This window comes from Sabethes cyaneus, chromosome 3, assembly GCF_943734655.1.
Source record: "Sabethes cyaneus chromosome 3, idSabCyanKW18_F2, whole genome shotgun sequence".
In the NCBI taxonomy this organism is placed as follows: Eukaryota; Metazoa; Arthropoda; class Insecta; order Diptera; family Culicidae; genus Sabethes; species Sabethes cyaneus.
Window position 1 is genome coordinate 78484901 of NC_071355.1, and position 20264 is coordinate 78505164.

Sequence of the window (20264 nt, forward strand, 5' to 3'; positions counted from 1 at the left end):
GAGGGTGCTAGTGTGCAAGGAAAATGTGTAGGACGATGGTTTTTAAAGGATTTTCTTCTATGTGTCATGTCAGTTCGTCAGTGCGCATACTGTTTGCTTAAATGTTTAATCAACAATTATTGAAATAGTTATGAGATCTACTTAGGCTATTGTCACACACCTTGAATATTATACTCGGACACAGTGCGTATAAAGCTTTGCAATGCATTTTACATCTTTGCCTAGATTAAGTTTAAAGATATATCGCTCTATTGTGCAAAATTGTTGTAAACAAAACAGAAGCGGATCATACAGAGCTGCCATAAATACAGACATTTGTGCTTGTATATATTTGGGACCCTCCCGTTTTCTACGGAGTGTTTTATTTTCTCGATCTAATCTTTTAAATAACATAAATAGTTTATGGAGTACTTTAAAATTCAGGAGCATTAGTGGAGTCAGAAATCACAGCAACTGAAATAATTGATGCGTCCCAAATTTATGCATGCACAAATATCTGCATTTGTGCAGCTCTGGGATCATGTTGAAAACAATCAAGTCAAACTGCTACAGCATTTTGCTTCGCAGCAAGTACTGGCAGTTTTTGTACATTGATGTCAAATCGTTGGCTTTAGTTTCCGCGCATCTCTTACTGTAAGTATTTCTAATGCCGAATTTGTTTATTCAATCCGGGTTGAAACTGGATGAATTTTATCTGTCAGATAGGAGCAAATGAACACAAAAAATTCATCCAATTCCAATCCGGATTGAATAATCAAATTCGACATAAGTATTTCTATTCGCTATCTGCAAGGGGTTTCCAGTAAGGCGTATAAGTGCGTAGTAATCAGAGATTACTTTTGTAATCATTTACGAATTAATTAGGTAATCAATGGTAGACTAATCTCAAGTTTTTAGTCTTGACCTTGGAATGAGGTCATACATATATTAATATTTTTTTGAAAACGATGGTTCTACAATTGATGAAGGGACGGTAGGGGAAAGAAATGAAAATTTTTGGTGAAGGAGGGGAAGAGCGGAAAGGAAGGGGGGGGGTATTGGTAGCTATGCTTGACAAGTAGTCATTTTGACTCCAGTCCAGCGCCTCTATGGTTCAAAGGTACAAGTACCAACGAACCACATGCCCTGGCGGGTGTCGTGGGTTCGAATCCGGTTATAATCTCAGATTACAGCTTGGTTCGACTCATGCACCTTCCAGCATTGGACAAAAGGTAGGAGTCAAAATGACTACTTGTCAAGCATAGCTACCAATACCCTCCCCCCTTCCTTTCCGCTCTTCCCCTCCTTCACCAAAAATTTTCATTTCTTTCCCCTACCGTCCCTTCATCAATTGTAGAACCATCGTTTTCAAAAAAATATTAATCAATGGTAACCAGTAGAGTAATCAATGATAATCGTAAGTAATCATTGGTAATCATGAATAATTTATAGTAATCACAAGAGATTGATTAGTGGTAATCAGAGGTAATCAGTAAAGTAATCAAAAGAAACTTTTCAAAGGTGCGTAGTAATCATTGCTGATGGAAACCCCTTGTGTGGGACACATAAAAACTAGAAATACTCACAGTAAGAGATACGCGAAAACTAAAGCCAACGATTTGGCATCAGTGTACAAGAACTGCCAGCACTTGCTGCGGAGCAAAATGCTGTAGCAGTGTGACTTGATTGTTTTCAACATCATCCGCTTCTGTTTTAGTTTTCAGTTTTCAATTTTGCACAATAGAGCGATATGCCTTTCAACTTAATCAGTGTAAAATGCATTGCAAAGCTTTATATACACTGTGTCCGAGTATAATATTCAAGTATATTTCAATACTTGTTAATCAAACATTTAAGCAAACAGTATGCGTGTTCGATTGGCTCCCTTTTGACAATTCTTGCTGCTCGATTGGTTCCCAAGATGGCTGATTCCGCATATCTCTCACCTCTGAGTATTTCTAATAGAAACTATATATACGAAAGTTTTCTCAGTGTAGTTCTGTCTGCAAGTTCCTTGTATTTCGAGTTTACACCAATAAATTTTGCGGAAGCCCACTGCGTGTAACGTAATAATTAATGGTTCCTAAATGCTGTCAGTTTTCTGCAAGGGCAAGCACAAACACTTTTCGACGGTAAATGTCAAATTCAAAAAGCGCATCCCGCGGTCATAAAAAGGTTTATTTTTTCCGTTTTTCCTTTAAATGAATACATCCGATTATAAACATTTCTATTAAACAAATTCGGTTTGTGACAGTGTTTTATCCAATGTAAAATGAATAGAACCATTAGTTTAAAAAGAGTAAACACATTACCGAATGTGACCAATGTTTGCGCAAGTGAAGAACAGTTGGATACTGCAATTTTCTACTGCCTAAATGCACTTACTAAGCGGTACTCTCCGTCGGACCAGTTCCGGGCAATCTTTGTTAAAGTAAGTTAACTACTGTGACATCTTGAGTGAAATACGAATGCCTTATTATTTGTTGCAGGGAATGTTTTTGAAACCCAACACGAAAGCTTTCGTACATGTTCTGCACTTTCTGTTCAACATATACGACGCGAAGGAATTTCGTAAACGATTTTACTGGCCCATATTTGATAAGACTGCAGAAACAGCGTTTCGTAGTTCTACCGTTGAGTATATAAATTGGCTCGTCGATCAGGGTAAACTAGAGTTGGAAAAGATCAAAGCTCACACTGTAGTGCTACCTGGAGGAATGAAATTTATGAAATTTTTACTAATATTAATTAGTTTTGTTCTTAAAGAACAACTACGGAAAAATCGTGGTACTGGAACTGGTGGTAAAATAGTCGCGAAGAGTGATGTGAAACATTTGCTAGTTTATCACGCACAATGGGAAGAAATGGGATCTAGAATGAGAGAGATATTTCATAGTGACTTGAGCTTAATTATGAGCCGTATTCAGCAAATTGAGGATCTATTAGATGAGCTGTTTCAAAGTTGCTTGGGACCTGCAAAGCAGATGAATTTCGAGAAACTTATGCAACTATGGGGAACGTTTAACAGGACATCTTTCGAGGAAAACGAAGGGCGACGGCAACGTTTATTGAATGTTACAGCTGAATATGATAAAACTGTTGCATTAGCTAAACGAAAACTAGAGCCGAAGGAAATTACGTTGAAACTTAATGCGGATGATTTGAAGGAAACACTTTACAGATTGGAAGTATTGTTTCCCGATAATGCCTATCGGTTTCGCGATGTATTCGATGAATGCGGAAAAATAGATGCCGTGAAGTTATTTGAAATTATCACATTTATATTTCCAGAAATAGAGCAACACTTGAAGAGTTTTACAGTGCGCAGTACAGAGTCTTTAAAATTTGAACTCAAAGAGTTGTCCAGAGTGGCTGTGAAATCGGATAATCTATGTCATGAAATAGCCTCACTGCGAAGAAGTTTGCCCTTCATGGAAGCCAAATTTCAGGAACTGATAAATCAAGAAGAGATAGACGAACTGAACAATGATCTCGGTATCCGAAACAAAATATTCAATACACCACCGATATCAATTAACTTTCAAGAGGAAGGGGATAATGGAGGAGGAACCAGACCACTGCCCAAGCGGAATCGTATTGCTCTTTTCGATGACGACCAGGTACAGCAGATGAACCTGCGAATGCGATTGCTGTCTTCTAGTGTTTGTCAGTCAGTACTCAAAACTCCTCGATCTGCCAAGAAAGTCAAACCAAAAGATCCCTCAACTCCAGGTTCCGATAAAGTATTTGCTGTGCCTAAACCAGCGCGCAAGGAAAGAATGAATCCTCTTTCCATGTTAAATAAAATCACTTCACAGGGAAAATCTAAAAACAAACCTGCCGTTCCTCAGCAGCCGATCAATAGCACAATGAACCTTTCCTCGTTGTCCCATCTAGATGACATCACGTTGCGTCCAGAATTTTCATCTACTCTTCTGGGAACTCCGGAAAAACAAACCGCATGCAACCGCCGCAGTATTAACGCCAATGATACTTTGAATGTTAAATTAGAAGCTCAGTTAGTACCCGTTATACAAAATCCACAGCTTGTAACAACAAATACACCCAAAATGCATGCTTCTCCGTGTTACAAAACTATTTACAGTGAAAACCTGATTCAGCAAACTACTACTAAAACAACGATGTCTCCGGATTCGTTATTTTTGTTAAGTCAAACCACTACTAGAACGACCACTACTCGTCGGAGAAGCTCAATTGTACATTTTGAACAGCTGCAAACGTCACCGTCGGGAAAGCTCAACGCTCTGATGTCGTCAGATATTGCTCCGGAGATATCTTTATATACGAACAACGAGGAATGTGACCTTATCGCAACCGATGCGGTTGAGAACGAAATTAAAGACCTGCCACGAATACGGATATCCGAGTGCGACGAGACGGACTCTGGCATTAGTGACGGGAATCGAGTAGCCGAAAACCCGTTCAATATTCCCGGTGTTATGGACGAACAACAGGCCGAAGCGTTTGAATTACAGGTAGTTCGATTGCACCTAGAGTTACATTTACTGATAGTTTTCTTCTTAATCTTATTTGTACCGAAAATATAGGTACTAAATTATCTCTTTTTTCAGCAAACCTGCAATTCATCCGATCTTTCTACTACTCTGGTAGATCTAGACTTTAACAAGTTAGCTATCTCCTGCGCTAAAGAAGAGAGTACAGACGCCAACCGATCATTGATCGATATTCCGATAGAAGCTGATTGCGAAGATCTGTTTAATGTAAGCGATGGTATTTTGGCAGACATCGATTAACCCGCGAAGAGTCGTTTTCCAATCCCAGTGATGCATACACGATTGTATTTAATCAACTGCCTTAATCTGATCAAAATATATACATTTTTTATGAAATTTGGAGTTTGTATTGTATGTATGTATGTATGGAGTTAACCAACATCACCTCAAGGGTTTCCCATTATATCCAAGTAGAATTACTGCAGAATCGAATTCATCTACCTAGCAACTTTCATGTCAATGCTGTTCGTGAAGGACCAAAAGGGGTTGGGTGGATCTATAAGCAATGTCGCTTATATGATTCAAGACACTCCTTCCAGCATAGACTTCCGGTTTCTAGATACAACTTCGCCGTGCAAACTTATCTTGCGTGATGATTTGTGTGCTAGAAGGGCGCGCCAAAATCCTCTCCGACCTTATATGACTTGGGCTGGTTACCACATCCCTCATCCAGTCTTCGATTCATTCGATACCCTGATGCTACTTCCCCTTTACGATAATGATGGTATATGGCAATCTAATAAGATATGTGTTATATGCATTGTATGAAGACAAATGGACAAAAATAGAACAATCTCACCAGCAGTCCTTCGAATGGCATCATTTGAGTTTACATGAGTGCTTCCATTATTAATTTAATTTTTCTTCTGGTATCCATGAGCATTATTTAAACTTTCTTCGGCCCGAGTTTTCACTGTACAGTAGGAGGTGCTTGCTCCATGAGCTAAACCAAAATAAATAATTAAAATAACTTATGTTAAGCTTACCTACTAACAAGATCGTGTGGCTCAGCTACTCAATAGAGCATTACCGGGTAAGGCCACGTGGAGGCGCTAGGTAGGGGCTTGGGATAGCTAGAGCTATATTGGACGCTCTTCATTTGCCTTCCCCATTTCATACCCGTTTTATAAAATTTGGAGTTTAGCCCTTAACCCTTAATAAGGCAGTAGCAACTATAATGCCACTAACGAAAAATATTTGTTTTGCATTTATAATAATATCAATATAATTATAGAAGCAAAACAAAAGTTTTTCGTTGGTGGCAATATAGTTGCCACTGCCTTATAAAGGGTTAATTTATTTACTTCTAGCTGCATAGAGCCGGGGTTGCTTATGCTGTATGAACAATTTCTGTCCACTGTACTCGATCCTGGGCTACTGACGCACGTAAGTCGACTTTGGCCTGTTCGAGCCATCTAGCATGTAGGCACAGAACAGAAGTGGAAGTCCGAACGATTCGGCGATCAAAACTCGTACCTAACAGAGTCTTTATTGGTTTTCTTTTTCTTTGGGAGGGTTTTCGAATAGAAGCGAATAACAGCAATATAACCAGAACGCTCACTGCCTATCGCATAGCAGCTTTAACATGCTTTCGTAAGCGTTCGCGTGTTTTCGTGGAAAAAGGGACTCGCCACCGCCAGGTTCGCTAGCATCTAGAGAAAGAAGCATGTTCTTCTTCTTCAGCATAGAGCCGGGTTGTTTCAAGCACTCGTCTCCATTCAACTCGGTCTTGGGCCACTCGTCGCCAATTTCCTAGTCACAGAAGACAGAAGTCCTAAATCGCTTTCGACCTGGTCGACTCATCGTGCACGTTGCCCCCCCCCCCTGTTCCTGGTGCTGGTGACGTTGTTGAAGAGGACTATTTTCGTCGCACTCTCGTCCGGCCCACCGTAGCCTGCTAACTTTCGCTAGATGTTCGACGGGAGTCCCCCCAAGCAGTGTCTGTAGCTCGTGATTCATACGCCTGCGCCACTCTCCGCTTTCAGTTTGTACTCCGCCATATATCGTCCGCAGCACTGCCCGCTCGAACACGGCAAGGGCGCGTATGTCCTCCGTGAGCAGCTTGAAGTCCATTAAGAACTACCGGTCTACTGAGGGTTTTGTACATTCCCAACAAACATTTTTGTTTAATAGTAGCTTGTTCAACTACTGTATACCTAAAAGCAACGGAACAAGCGCTTGATAAGCAGCTATACCACAGAGAACAGATTAACAGGCTCGAAGGAAGTAATCGATTTTTTGTGTGTAAAATCTGTCGGTAGCGCCCTCCAGAAAGTTTGCCCAATGCATAAAAAAATATCCATGTACCTTTATCAATATTTCTTTGTGCTGGAGTTACATAGCAGCGATGGCAGCGACCTCAAGATTTAGTTCGCACTTCCTGCTCGAGGGGAGCTCTATTGAAGGATTATTCGTAGATTACATAAAAACCTTTTACATACTTTTTGTCAATTACCTGGCAGTCTGTTCTCTGTGGCTATACAACAAAAATGTTCCTTGGGTCGTTAGCTTCGTGCGGCGGCGTATGCTTCTTGATCGTATCGTTTTACGAAGGGCAAAGTAAGGATTTCCCGCTTGGATGCGCCGCTGGATCTTCTTACTAGTATTGTCGTCCGCGGTCACCAGCGATCCCAAATACACGAACTTCTCTACCACTCCTAGTTCGTCGCCGTCAACGGTTGCCGTCTGTGGGAGACGCGTTTTTGTTTCCTTTGAGGCTCTTCCTTTCATGTATTTGGTCTTCGACGCATTTATTTTTAACCCAATTCTCCTAGACTCCGCTTTCAGTCTGGTGTAGATTGCCTCCGCCGTCGCAAAGTTCCTGGCTGTGATATCGAAGTCATCTGCAATGCCTACAAATTGGCTACCCTTGGTAAAAATCGTGCCTCTCGTTTCAATGCCCGCTCGTCGGAGAAAGTAGCATGCACGTGCTTGGATTTTAACTTCCACTTCTGTTCTGTACTAGATTGATTTTTCTCAATTATCAATCAATCTAAATCCGAAAAGAAAAGTGATTAGAATGAAGTGAACGACTGGGATTTCAATTGCGTAACAAGCAGTAAGCATTGGCAGTTTTCGATAACGGTGGTGGAACGTGGAACAGCCATTAAGGGCACGCCCACTTTGAAAGAAACAGGGGGCAGAAATTTCTCACCGCGTCAAAGAGCACCCGCCCACAAAGTTGAATGTGATATCGATACTTAACGCAAAAACCTACGGTTGTGTTTGTAAATCTTTATTCTTATAAAGGGTGACCATATTCTATTGCATGTATTTTGTAGCACGAATAATAATAAGACACCGGTTTCATAATCCTAAATTTGAAAAGCATTTCGCATGCCGATTCGCAAAATTTGAGAGATTTTGTTTGTGGAAATTCTGTACAACGAGATCGATTTAAAACACAAGCTTATTAAACAAAGAATCTCTTGTTTATGACTTACTCCTACTCACTGCAACTAGCATGAATGAATTAGCATCCTGATGGCGTGTATGAGTGCGAATGTGAGTTCGATCGCGTGCTACGTGTCTTGAACCTATCTCTTTGAGTAGACTTAATCAATAAAAAAAACTAGTACTGTGAAAACTTATTAAAACTTATGATTAAAAAAATTGAAATAAAAAAATGTAGAATTGTCGTGTTCTGTAAAATTTTAAATCTTATTTATAACTCTTTGAAGCTTTAACGCAAGTTGAGCTTCCTTTTCTTAAGTCCAATTTGTACAGTCGTGTTGTAAAATTGCCTTTATAATGCATGCAAAATGCATAAACTTTACAATTATTTTCTATCAAACTATAATCAATTGACAAAAAGATGATGCTAACAAAATCTAACTTTTGTTTAATTTATCTAGACTCTATACGCCGGATGATTTAAAATAAGTCTACGTAATTTTGTGAAATAGATGAAGAGTTTGATTTTACTAGCTTAACTCTATGTCTGCTTTGCTATTTCTACACTATTTGAATTATTAATCACACACTCTTTCTTTATGTGTTCAAACTTGTATATGGGTTGCATCAATATAACCTAGGTTCGTGCTATTTAACATACAGAACGTCACTTACGGGTCTACTAGTAGCAAACATAAAACTGTACGAAATAAGAAGAACACTTTTTACAAACTCGCTGAATTGTTTGTATCGTCCGTCGACCGGTGATCGAGCCGATGCTTCTTAGAATACTTTGGGCACCAGCATGTACGGTACCTTGGAGCAGTAACGTTGCCAGGCAGAGTTGTACTTTTTAGCGTTACGATCGTTGACACGCCGGGCACGCTCAACTAGAAGGGCTACGGTGAAAAGAACGGCCAAAAGTGGAGGCCATGCAAAGCGGAAGTACAACAGTGGTAACAGGGCCACCTGCTGCAGAATATCTCCGACGTAGTTGGGCTGACGGACGAAAGACCACCATTTGGCCACCAGCAGGCGGCGACCTTGGAAGGTGGGCAGGGTTTCCAGATCTGCGAAAATAAAGTCGTATTAGGTGCTGTTAGCGAAGTTTGTGCTTTAATTCATAAGCAGGTTGTTGAGTTTTGTTCATGTAGCATAGAATTGTGCCTCAGTGAGAAGTAAACCAAATATTGTCTGATAGCTAAAGCCAACCACCGTTGTATTTTTATCTGGTTTAAATTGATAATTCAAGCATTTCCCATTGCATGGGGAAATATGGTAATTCGAAACAACTATGGAATGTCATTTTCGAAAATTGTAATTGCTTAGGTATATTTAAACAACATCCGGAACATTTTTATAATTTTTGCATGTTTCCTCCTTTGATTGGAGAAAAGTTTTGAATAGGTATTTTGCTTAAATACTAATACTGAAGTATATTACAGAAAAACTAATCGTAGAACATTCAGTTGTGCTACAATTATTTAGGCTGCAGTAAATATAAGTGCACATCATGCACAGTATATGAGAGATCTGCATTTACTTATCAGGTGCAATGTATACTGGGTGCTAATAATCAGAATACATAGTGTGAATTCGCAGTGAGATTGAACCCCTTCCACTGAATGATGCTGTAATAAATCTTTACCGCTTAGTTGAAGGCCGTTCGCATTCCTATATGCAAACGTATTAAAGGTACATATTCTTACCCAGCCGGTTTCTATACAGTTACAAGTGTAAGCTGTTCTCTATTTGCATATACAACGTACCTACTAAGACAAAACTTTGATTGATAACAGCATGAGAAAGTTGCTACTTACCGATAAACTTCTCGCCGAGTGGATTCAGCCGGTATTGATGCTTCAGACGATTACTGGATCTTTTGATATACAGTCCGGTGAGGGCCAGCAGAGTTATGACCGCCAGGATCCAAATTGGTGCAACGATTCCTTGCGTGGAAACATACTTCGGTAGCAGTGTGAGAGTGAATGGGAAAACTGCGTATCGTACAAGCAGCAGGGCACCGAAACCTTCGCTTTGCAAATCGAATGAGAAGGTTAAATGATGTTCGTAGGCAAGCAGGTCCAGCAGATAGAGAATGTTGAGCGATGCAACGACAGTAGGTGTCGCTACCGGACTGCTATTTTTCACGAGGAAGACCAATGTCTCCAGTGACCATGGTTCCTGCGCTTCGGGTATCGGAATACCAAGATTGCGATACAAAAGAATACAATTGAAAATAAGTGCCAGCACGACAGATATGTGATAATGGACCAGTTTAAGGTTGATGGTGTTGAAAGCCGTAGGGTTGACCTCGCGTCCAACGAAGAAATCGGACAGGAAACCAGTTTTCGCATAGGGATTCCAGTTAAGCTGCGGCACGTAGCGAGACTTGAAGAAAGCAAAACCAGCTGTAATAAACGCGTATGCCAAACTGATAACCAGCAGGCGGCTGTAGCCTACGCTGATAATACTGAGCACTCGATACTCGAAGTATTCGGCAATACATATTGCCAATCCGGTAAGGACAGCACATGATAATCCGGTAAAGACGTAGCTCTGTTGACCGCGTATGTCGTCTACGATTTTTACCGCTTTTCCTATAGGCAAGGAGGTGCATAGAGCAACTAGCCAGGTAAATAATAAAAACAACACAGGCTCCTTGTGATTGTTGAAAGCTGAGAACTCAGTGAACTCGCTTAGATTTCTTGGGATCTTATAGCGACAGTCTTCACGACTGGAGCAGTAGTGATTCGTCAATAAAACGAAAACGGGAACCAAGAGTAATACGGCAGCAGCTCCCAAATTTCCTCCATACTCGCGCAAATCTTGCAACTGCTTGGTGGCGCTTCGTCGTGCATACGATTTGCTCTTCGAGATTCCATTATCATCCTTGTGGAAGCTTTGAAATTCTACGTCTTCGTGATCGGAGAACTCTTGCGATTCATTGGCGATGCTGACCGAACGAGACGCGGTAAGTCTGCTCCGTTCCGTTGACGTCACGATTGATCGGTGGCTCGTATTCGGGGTTAAACTTTTAGCAGGTGAACCTTTCTTCGAAAGTTCCTCCGCCTCGTCCAATATAGCGGAGAGGTTTTTATCACGAAGGGATTTTCGAATCACCGGACTCTTGTCCCGTTGTTCAGAGATCCTTATTCTGGTAGATCGACGTGGTTCATTTTTAGAATCAGGAGAAAGCTTGATGATCGCCTCCTTAACAGCAGAGTCCACTTGGGTAGATTTCCGTGCAGGCGAGGCCTTTCTAGCTGGCGAAGCCTTGCGTGCAGGTGATGCTTTTCGTGCTGGAGAAGCTTTCCGTTTTGGGGATAGTTTCCGTGCTGGGGAAGGCTTTCTAGCGGGTGATCTTTTTGATCGAGCAGGAGAGGCTTTACGGCCGACGGATGATTTTCTTGCCGGTGGTGGTGACGGACTTTTGTTCCGGGTTGCTGACTTCCGACCACGTTTAGCCGTCTCCGCCGGACCAGGTACCGCGGCGCCTGATGATGTAGCTGGTCCCGCACCTCTTGTTGCTCGACGACTTTCCATTCCGGACCTGTTTGTTACGCATACACAAAGAAGAATATAAGAAGAAACTCGAATTAGGAACAGGCACCCAAAAATAGAAGCAAGCGAAAACCACCCGAACGAAAAGGCGGGCGTACGTCTAGTTAGTTTGCACTTTTAACGCATTAGCCAGTCGAGATGCAGGTAGATGGTAGTGGTATGAATGGTACGAACGCTGTTGGGTGAGATTGTTCTCTCGCCTAGTCAAGCCAGTTTTGAATTTTTCCCATCCGTAGTGAGCAACACAATTGAAGGCAAAAAACGCGCGTCTCTTCCAAAACAATTACTGAGCTTAGGAATCTTCATTGAAAAACATTATTTCGTCAATTCTAAACATAGAACTTACTTTCTCACTCACTGCACAGTTGTTTTCAGAGTCGAGTTTTACCAATTTAGGTTGGTTTCTTATAGAAAATATTCTCTTATTTCTAATTTAAAAGACAAGCACCATTCACTACACAAGCATCAGAGAGACGCCATTCACGAAAATATGCTGCTGATGTGTATGCGTACGTACGGTTATCAGTTATGCTTGTTGACGTGGTGAGGTTGGTATGACTGATCGTTTGCGCGTTTGGTAACGTTAGGCGTTATGGTTGCGTAAATGGTTGGAATCTTTGCTGGATTCGCTTTGACGACGCGGACGACGCCCTAGTGAAGACATCTACATTAGTTTCGACTTTCGAAGCTACATTTACTTGACGTGAAACCAGAATAGCGAATAAATTAAATTTATTTGCTAAAGTATATTTATAAATGTAATTCCACGCATTTAACTATGAGCACTGCTGGGGGCGGTTCGCCGGTTCCATTGGAACGGTCGGAAGCATGATCGTTGCAATAAAATTTGATTTCAGGAAAAAAGTCAAAAGAAATGCATGAATGTTTTATGAAATCATAAAATTTCTTATCCTTTAGAACATGCATTTATGTCAAAAAATATTTGTTTATTTGTAAAAAAAAATCATCGGACACAAGGTGGTCTTCATGATATAAACACATATGACAGTAAATACATACAATAGTACAATTACAAATTTATCGTCTACGAGAGAATCGTCGTTGAAAATTATTAGGCGTCATGTTGAAATCGAACCAACCGTAGAGTTCGTTGAACCGCATTGCCATAAATCGGATAGGGTCGTACAGTCCGTAGTTTGCATTCCGTCCCTGCAGGCAGAGATGCCAATGTTCCTGATTTTTCAGGATTATCCAGATTTTTTAGTGTATTTCCTGATATCCTGACAAGTCGCTCTTTTATCCTGATTTTGGGAAAAAATCCTGATTTTTCCTGATTTTTATACATTTGAACTAAAAACCTGTAGAAACTTAACCCACACTTCTCTACTGTCCAGTGTAGTGATGTCCGAAATATTCAATTATTCGATTACCGATTAATCGGCGAGCGTTGTCTGCACTAATCGATTAATTCAACTATTCGTGCTAGTGGTATTCGATTAGAAATATTCGAATATTTTTTTAATTAATTCGATTAATCGAACGATTATGAACGATTAGCGGCCATTATTCGGGGATTATTCGCATTCATATTATTTCTTTTGAACTATTCGATTAATTCAACTACTCGTGCTGGCAGTATTCGATTAAAAATTATTCGAATATTTTTATAATTATTCGATTAGTTGAATTAATCGAACGATTAACGGACATCACTAGTCCAGTGTTCTGCACTAAAGGAGTTTATCTTTATTTTTCTATAACTCTTTACTTTGTAATCACTTTCCTTTAGTTGCCGAAATTGAACCCTGCGAAGATGAAACTAGAAACGTCAATGCCGTCCTAACCCACGATTACTCGGGATGTTGTATGTTGTACAACACCTGTGAAACGTTAACTTTAACTCAGTATAGGAATCTATCTGTATAGGTATCTCAGTATAGGAACTCTGGCAATAAACAAAATCACTGTTTTCAGTCAGGTTCATCTGCAGCCCAAGATCTTTCAAGCGATAGACAAGGTTTAATAAGTTTTTCGTCATGTGGCGTTAGTATTCGAGTGAATTTCGTTCTGTTTTACCTTGCCTATGAATCGATGTTGGCGCAAGTGACGAAAGGTTAAGGACGTCCATTTTCATTCCCAATTTCGTGTATTTGCGACTGTGGTAGATAGTCAATGCATAAGCAGCAATGTGAGAGAATTTTTAGTATGAAAATTTGTACATATTGCTTTCCTAAAAAAATTGAAACAAAAATCCTGAATTATCCTGATTTTTATTTCCTTTGCATCCTGAGTTCTGAGAAAAAATGTTGGCATCTCTGCCTGCAGGTGCAGGAAATACCTGGTTCTGAGGGGTCGTTCAGGAGCATACAGATTTAGTTGGCTCAGAAGAGCGGGGCTGTCAATATCTCCTAGTAGCAATCTAGCCAGGAACGTGGCTTGAGCGTTGGCACGTCTTCTTTCAAGAGTCTCCAAGTTAAGCAGACGCAGCGTTCTTCATATGGCGGAAGGTTTCTGGGATCGCGCCATGGAAGACTGCGCAAAGCATACCGTAGAAATTTTTTCTGCACTGCTTCGATTCTAGTGATCCAAATTTGTTGATATGGACACCAGATCACTGATCCGAATTCCAAAACAGACCTTACAAGTGCATAGTACAAAGATCGAAAACAGTACGGGTCACGGAACTCCTTGGCGATTTTAAAAATAAATCCAAGTTGCTTATTGGCTCTGGAGATAATGTCGTTGTAGTGTATACGGAAGGTTAGTGCGCTATCCAGGACGACACCAAGATCACGAATGTGATAGACGCGTTGTAACAAATGTCTTGCCATGTTGTAGCTAAAAGCTATGGGCTTATTTTTACTATGAAACGAGATGGCGAAGCACTTTGAGATGCTGACGGTAAGCATGTTATTCGAGCACCAATCTTCAAATTTATTCACAAGGCGTTGCAGTTCAATGCAGTCGGAGTCCCTTTTAATTGCTTCTAAGATTTTTACATCGTCAGCATAGAAAGATCGACAGCCAGGTGGCAGAAGAGCTGATAGTTCGTTTATAAAAAGAGAAAAGAGCAAGGGTCCAAGGTTGCTCCCCTGTGGCACGCCAGAGATGTTGTTGAACGAGTCGGAGACCTCTGGTCCGATCTTCACACTTAGCCTACGGTGTGTTAGGTACGAACGTAGCCACTTGCAGAACGGCGCGGAAACTCCCAGCTTCTCCAGCCTAGCAAGGAGGATGCCGTGATCCACCCGATCAAACGCAGCTTTCAGGTCCGTATACACTGCATCAATTTGCACCCCTTCATTCATGTTGCGCAGGCAGAACGAGACGAAATCGACGAGATTCGTGGAGACTGAACGTTTTGGAAAAAAACATGCTGGTCTGAGGAAATGTAGTGTTGGCAGCTAGCGAACAAAGCGTCGTTCACGATTATCTCGAGAACTTTAGAACTTGAGCATAACGATGTAATCCCTCGATAGTTTTGTACGTTGCGCTTATCACTCTTCTTGTGTACAGGGAACATTACTGATTCTTTCCATAGAGTAGGGAATTTACACTGCTGAATTGAAGCATTGAACAACAGTGAGAGAGGTCTAGAGAGTACAGTAGAACACTTTTTCAGGATACAAGATGGAATTCCGTCAGGTCCGGCCACTAACGAATATTTTAATTTTCCGATGGCAGTTTTCACAATCTCCTCCGTTACACGAAAGATGTTGAGGTTGATGACTTCGTTAGGTGTGTTTCTAACAGCATAAGCAATTTGTTCTGAGGAAGCAGGAGCACGATTAAAAGCCTGCTTGAAGTGAGTAGCAAAGAGGTTGCATTTATCGCGAGTAACATTGGCTTTACGATCGTCCAGAAACAGATCAACAGGTAGGCCGCCTTCGTTTTTCTTAGAGTTGACAAATGACCAAAATTTCTTCGGATTTCTGCGGAGGTATCCTTGCATTCGTAAAGTATACTGCTTATACAAAGAACGGTTGTACGCTCGAAAATCACTACAGGCACGGTTAAAGTTTCGCTTGGTGGCTTGGCAGCGTGATCTTTGAAATGCGCGTAGAGCAGAGGATCTGGCACGTTTCAATCGACGGAGATGCGCGTTTCCCCATGGAGGCTTGCGAGCAGGTCGGCGTGTGGGAACGAAATCGGTGATCAAACTGTTTAAAGTGCGAATGAATTGTTCAACAGCCGTGTCAACATCAGGATACAGTAACAGGGATTGCTAGTCGATCTGCGCAATTGCAGTGGCCAAGCCATTAGAATCGATTCTATGGGTCCTCAAACGCGACAGGGATCGGCAAACTGAATGTAACCTCAAGAGCGGGGTGCTCGGCATCAAGCGTGATAATAGGATCGGCCGCCACGGTAACCGAGCAAAGTTGTATGGCTGGATCATTGGCAAGTATCAGATCTAACAAGCGATTATTCCTGTTTAATACTGGATTAATTTGCGTCAGGCCGTGGAAACAGAAACCATCTAAAAGCGCGGTGCAAGCTGCGGAAGCGTGAGAGCGTTGGTAGTCGATGCTAGGACAACCGTTTACAGGAACATTCCAAACTAAACTGGACTGGTTGTAATCACCTAACAGCAGCGCTAGGTCACTCAACGCTAGGTGGGAAAACACACTACTAAGTGAGTCGAGATGTTCGCTGATACTCATGGCTTCATCCTTACGGTAGGGGGGTAAATAGATTACGCCAATGCTCAGAGAGAGATCGCCTACTAGGACTTTCACCCATAGCTGCTCAAGTGTTTCGTAGATCGGGGAAGGGTCGGTGGAGCAACTCAGCTTATTAGAGACCGCGATCAACACACCACCGCCACGGGACTTTCTGCTGTTTTGCTGGTTGCGATCGCATCTAAAGACGGAAAATGCGTTCCCAAATAACTGTTGGGAGTGAATCTTCTCGTCGAGCCAGGTTTCCGTTAATACAATTATATCGAAGTTTGACTCAGCTACAGCAATATAAAAGTCGTCGATTTTGGTTCGAAGTCCGCGCACGTTCTGGTAATAAATCAGAAATGGAGAATTCGAGTTCGACTGCGGGTCTGACACAGAGCTGGAAACGGGGACGGCGTCATCGAAGGAATTGTTATAGGAGTTGTTGCACTTGCCTGGTGTGGAATTTTGGGAGCCCCGTTCCGTACACCCACACGCAGGCCCGGGACGACTGTTGTTCGCTGGCAGGAATAACTCGACTGCGGTGGGGAGGTCGGGGGCTACCATAATACCGTAATCATTGCATCCCGGTACAGCATCAGATGTCGGTAGGGTCGCGGTGAGTTGCCTAGAGTGGTGAGCTACGTCAAGCAGGTCTGGATTAATGGTGAGATCGACGTGTGAGGCGATGCAAGGGTCACTGGGAACAAAGTGTGTATCAGCGGTAGTGAGGAAACAAACACACTGATACTTGCCAGGATTTCCGGTTTGGAGGCTTCGTTCCGTACAATTGCACACAGGGCCGGGACGACTGGTGTTGAAATTTTATTGTATTTTTGGCAGACTTGTGTTACCATCTTACCATGCTGTCGGATTTCACATAAAAAATAGGTTTCTTATGATAAAACTTCAAGGTACCAGGCTTCATTTTCGGTTTTTAGCTTTGCAGATGCTTTGATTTGACTACAGCGGCTCAGTGAAACAGAATTCGAAAAGTAGTGGAAAGGATACTCTGAAACAAAAACCATAGTATCTCGCACAATTTTGCAGAAAACGCATGCTTTTTGTAAGTACCATGAAATAGCTATTCAAATTTACCATAATTCTTGTACAAGTAATATGTTCTCAGATAATTTTACCACCTTTCATGGTCATATTTAGTAATTTTGACTACGATTCTGTTATTTTTGTTATGTATCGAGGTAACGCCGAAAGTAACGCATGGTAATTTTGACCAGAACACTGCTTAAGCTAAACAGAAATCTTTTCTGCCAGGCTTGGCATACACTTTTCGGTTTGATTTTGCTCTTTTGATTACTGCTCCTCAGCCAAGTAGAATTTGAAAAAGTGGTGTATGGGGCATTTGTAGAGCTAGTAATTAACTATAATATTGCAGAAGAAAGTGAAGTTTTATCTTTAGTATTTACGGCGCTGTAGGGCAGCAATGCCGTTGGTAGCAAAAAGAGCGCTCTTTTTGCTACCAAGAGGGTAGCAGCCTTATAGCGCCATAAATACAAAATGCACAGTAACGCTTTTTTCAGAAATATTGTAGATATTAACAAATTCTACAAACGCCCCATACATCACTTTTTCAAATTTTGCTTGGCTGAGATGCAGTAATCAAAGGAGCAAAATCGAAGCGAAAAGTGTATGACAAGCCTGTTTTCTGCAAAAAATCACTGGTGTGTCCTCTTAATTTTACCCTCTAATATGGTAACAATTACCATGATTCTTGTTTCAGTGTAATTGGTCGGTGTTAAATCAGACCGGACCAAGTCGCAAAATTGAAAAATATGAGTTAATGACAGCAAACGATCAAGAATTATCTAAGCTATATTTTACTCTAATCAGACTACATAAATGATGCAAACTGCCAAAGTTATAAGATGATTTCGAACGATTGATACATAAACCATCCAGAGCAGCAAACTTTGAACGCGTTTTACTCGAAATCAGAGTTTTGTCACTTGATTCGGTCTGGCTTAACACCAACCAATTGTAGAGTTAATTATTATCTACAATATTATTGAACAAAGTATTGCTTTTTATTACGTATTAACGGAACTGCGCAATGGGGCTGCTATCCCGTTAGTAGCAAAAAGGGTTGTTCAACTTTCTCTAGAAAATAAAACACATGACAGCCCGAAAACCACTTGTCAGAAAATTATTTGCCAGAATGAACCAGTACCCAGGAAACCATTCCCCAGAAATTATCCTCTCCTCTACATGTATTTACATGAGCTTACCAGAAATTTGAAACCGTGAGGCGGTTTCTTGACTCGATTGTAGGCTTAACCTGATTTATACCTCGGGTATGTTGCTACTTCGTCGTAATTACCTATTCCCGTCCTATCCAACACAAATTATTAAAAATATCAGCATTTTTATGACACACAATGCAATGCATATGCACAATGCATATTTTAGTTTGTTGTCTATCACATGCGATCAATCAAAGTGAGCTGAGATCTATTTAAATGATTTTTATCATTAAAGAAGTCCTACCAGCCAACTTTCCTTCGTTTTTTCGTGCGACGAAGAAGACATGTCGACTAATCGTTTTAATTTGCGTCATTCATAAATGAAAATAACTTACGCAAGGCCACAGTCAGGAAAACTTCCCTGATCTGCAGAAATTTTGTTTTGATTTTTAGTTCGGACGATGAAAAATTTTGATGGACGGATTTTAACCCATTATGACCCAGCGTATGATATATCATACCTCGTCTTCAAAACCTGTTTACTGCTGAATTTCAACAGTTAGCATTGTTAATATATCACTACAAGAGAGATAAGACATCAATCTGATGTGTGTGTGATATAATTTGTCAGTTTTTGTCATTTCATCTGTATTTTCAACAGTGCAAAGTTGTGACAAATGGCGGAAAAAAAGTTGAAAAAATGGCGAAAAAATTTTTGACTCCAAAAAAAGGAAGAAAAAGTCTACATTTAGTGACGAAACATTACCTGGCATGTAAATTAATATCTATATGTAAAGTCTATCTCAAAATTCGATAAGAAATCTGTAAAAAACTTTGTAATTTGTTGGTTTGAAACTGAGCCTTTAAAATATTTAACCTGCGATATTTTGGCCTTGAAAGCATCCCAAATGACGATTTTGCATTTCCCGACACATTCGAGCCATAATATAATAGATTACAGAGTTTCACTTCATTTGGTCCAAATTTAGGTATACCCGGGTTATAATGGGTTGAAACAGTAAACGATTTAATAGTCGCTTTTCAGCGATTTCAAAGTTCATGGATCGGAAGGTAAGTGTGTTTTAGTCAAATCAGCACAAGAACTTTTGGAGTATTCATTAAATCCATCCAACAAATGATGAAAATTAGAATGGCTTAACTTATTACGACGGGAATTAAAAAAACCCTTGTTTTAAAAAGAATTTAATGAAGAAAAACTTCGTCGAAATTTTCAATGAAATTAATGGTATAGAAAAGAATATTTTGAGTGGACCATTTCTCAGAACATTTAGTATAATACTTTTCGGAAAAATACTTGCGGCCTCTGAATGACTTAACATCCAAATATATGCAACCTTTACTCGGTTACTTGTGCCTAACTTGTTCGCTCGGTTTAACTAATAGATAGTGCCTGTGTTTGCGTGGAAGAGGCCGCCGCTTTCAACGGTGGGAATAACGATCTGGTGAAAATGTAGAATAGAAGCGGTGGTCTCTTGAACAAGAGATACTGGTTTCTTAGGTGTACTTGAACCTAGGAACTATGTTGTAGTTGATTCCGAACGAGCGGCAGCAGGGTGTTCTAGACATTCAGCGAATATCTGCGACCTTCGACAGACTCCCCTAGAAACATTTATGCGCTGATTAAACATTCTACCAGCCACTATTATTCAGCCATAGCTGAATGGAATATGCATCGAATAAAATTTATGTAAACAATTCTACAATACTTATTCAGCCGAAATTGGAGAACTTATACAACCTATTTCATTTGAGGCAGAAAAAACACCTGTTAATCGATTATATCGCCCATTATATAACCTTTGTGCGACTTGTTTCCAGCTTTGCGCAAACTGGTTATTTATAAACGCACAAAAGCCTCTATTAAGCTACATTATAGCTTCAAAGCAGCTATTAGCAAGCCCGAAGCTTAACTTAGATGTTTAAAAGCTGGAAAAAGGTTTTTATTT

At 40.7% G+C, this 20264-nt stretch overlaps 2 protein-coding genes across 3 annotated transcripts; one reads left to right on the forward strand and one right to left on the reverse strand.

Annotated features, from left to right (window-relative positions):
* Positions 1-2251: 2251 nt before the first annotated feature.
* Positions 2252-4343, forward strand: LOC128739756 (augmin complex subunit dgt6; the record flags this gene model as incomplete). The annotated part of the gene is made up of 2 exons (XM_053835256.1): positions 2252-2410; positions 2469-4343. Coding segments are annotated over exons 1-2 (2034 nt in total), but the record flags the coding sequence as incomplete, so codon positions are not given.
* A 3435-nt stretch (positions 4344-7778) lies between these two features.
* On the reverse strand, positions 7779-11903 carry LOC128741843 (lamin-B receptor). Of its 2 annotated transcripts, none has more exons than XM_053837934.1 (3): positions 11818-11903; positions 9728-11460; positions 7779-8977 (listed from the first exon to the last, which is right to left on the reverse strand). In XM_053837934.1, the coding sequence occupies exons 2-3, from the start codon at positions 11451-11453 to the stop codon at positions 8691-8693; spliced, it is 2013 nt and encodes a 670-aa protein (XP_053693909.1). In that variant the 5' UTR covers positions 11454-11460; positions 11818-11903; the 3' UTR covers positions 7779-8690. The 2 variants fall into 2 exon arrangements, with proteins under 2 accessions (XP_053693909.1, XP_053693910.1); XM_053837935.1 differs by lacking the exon at positions 11818-11903 and adding an exon at positions 11548-11610.
* Positions 11904-20264: the final 8361 nt, after the last annotated feature.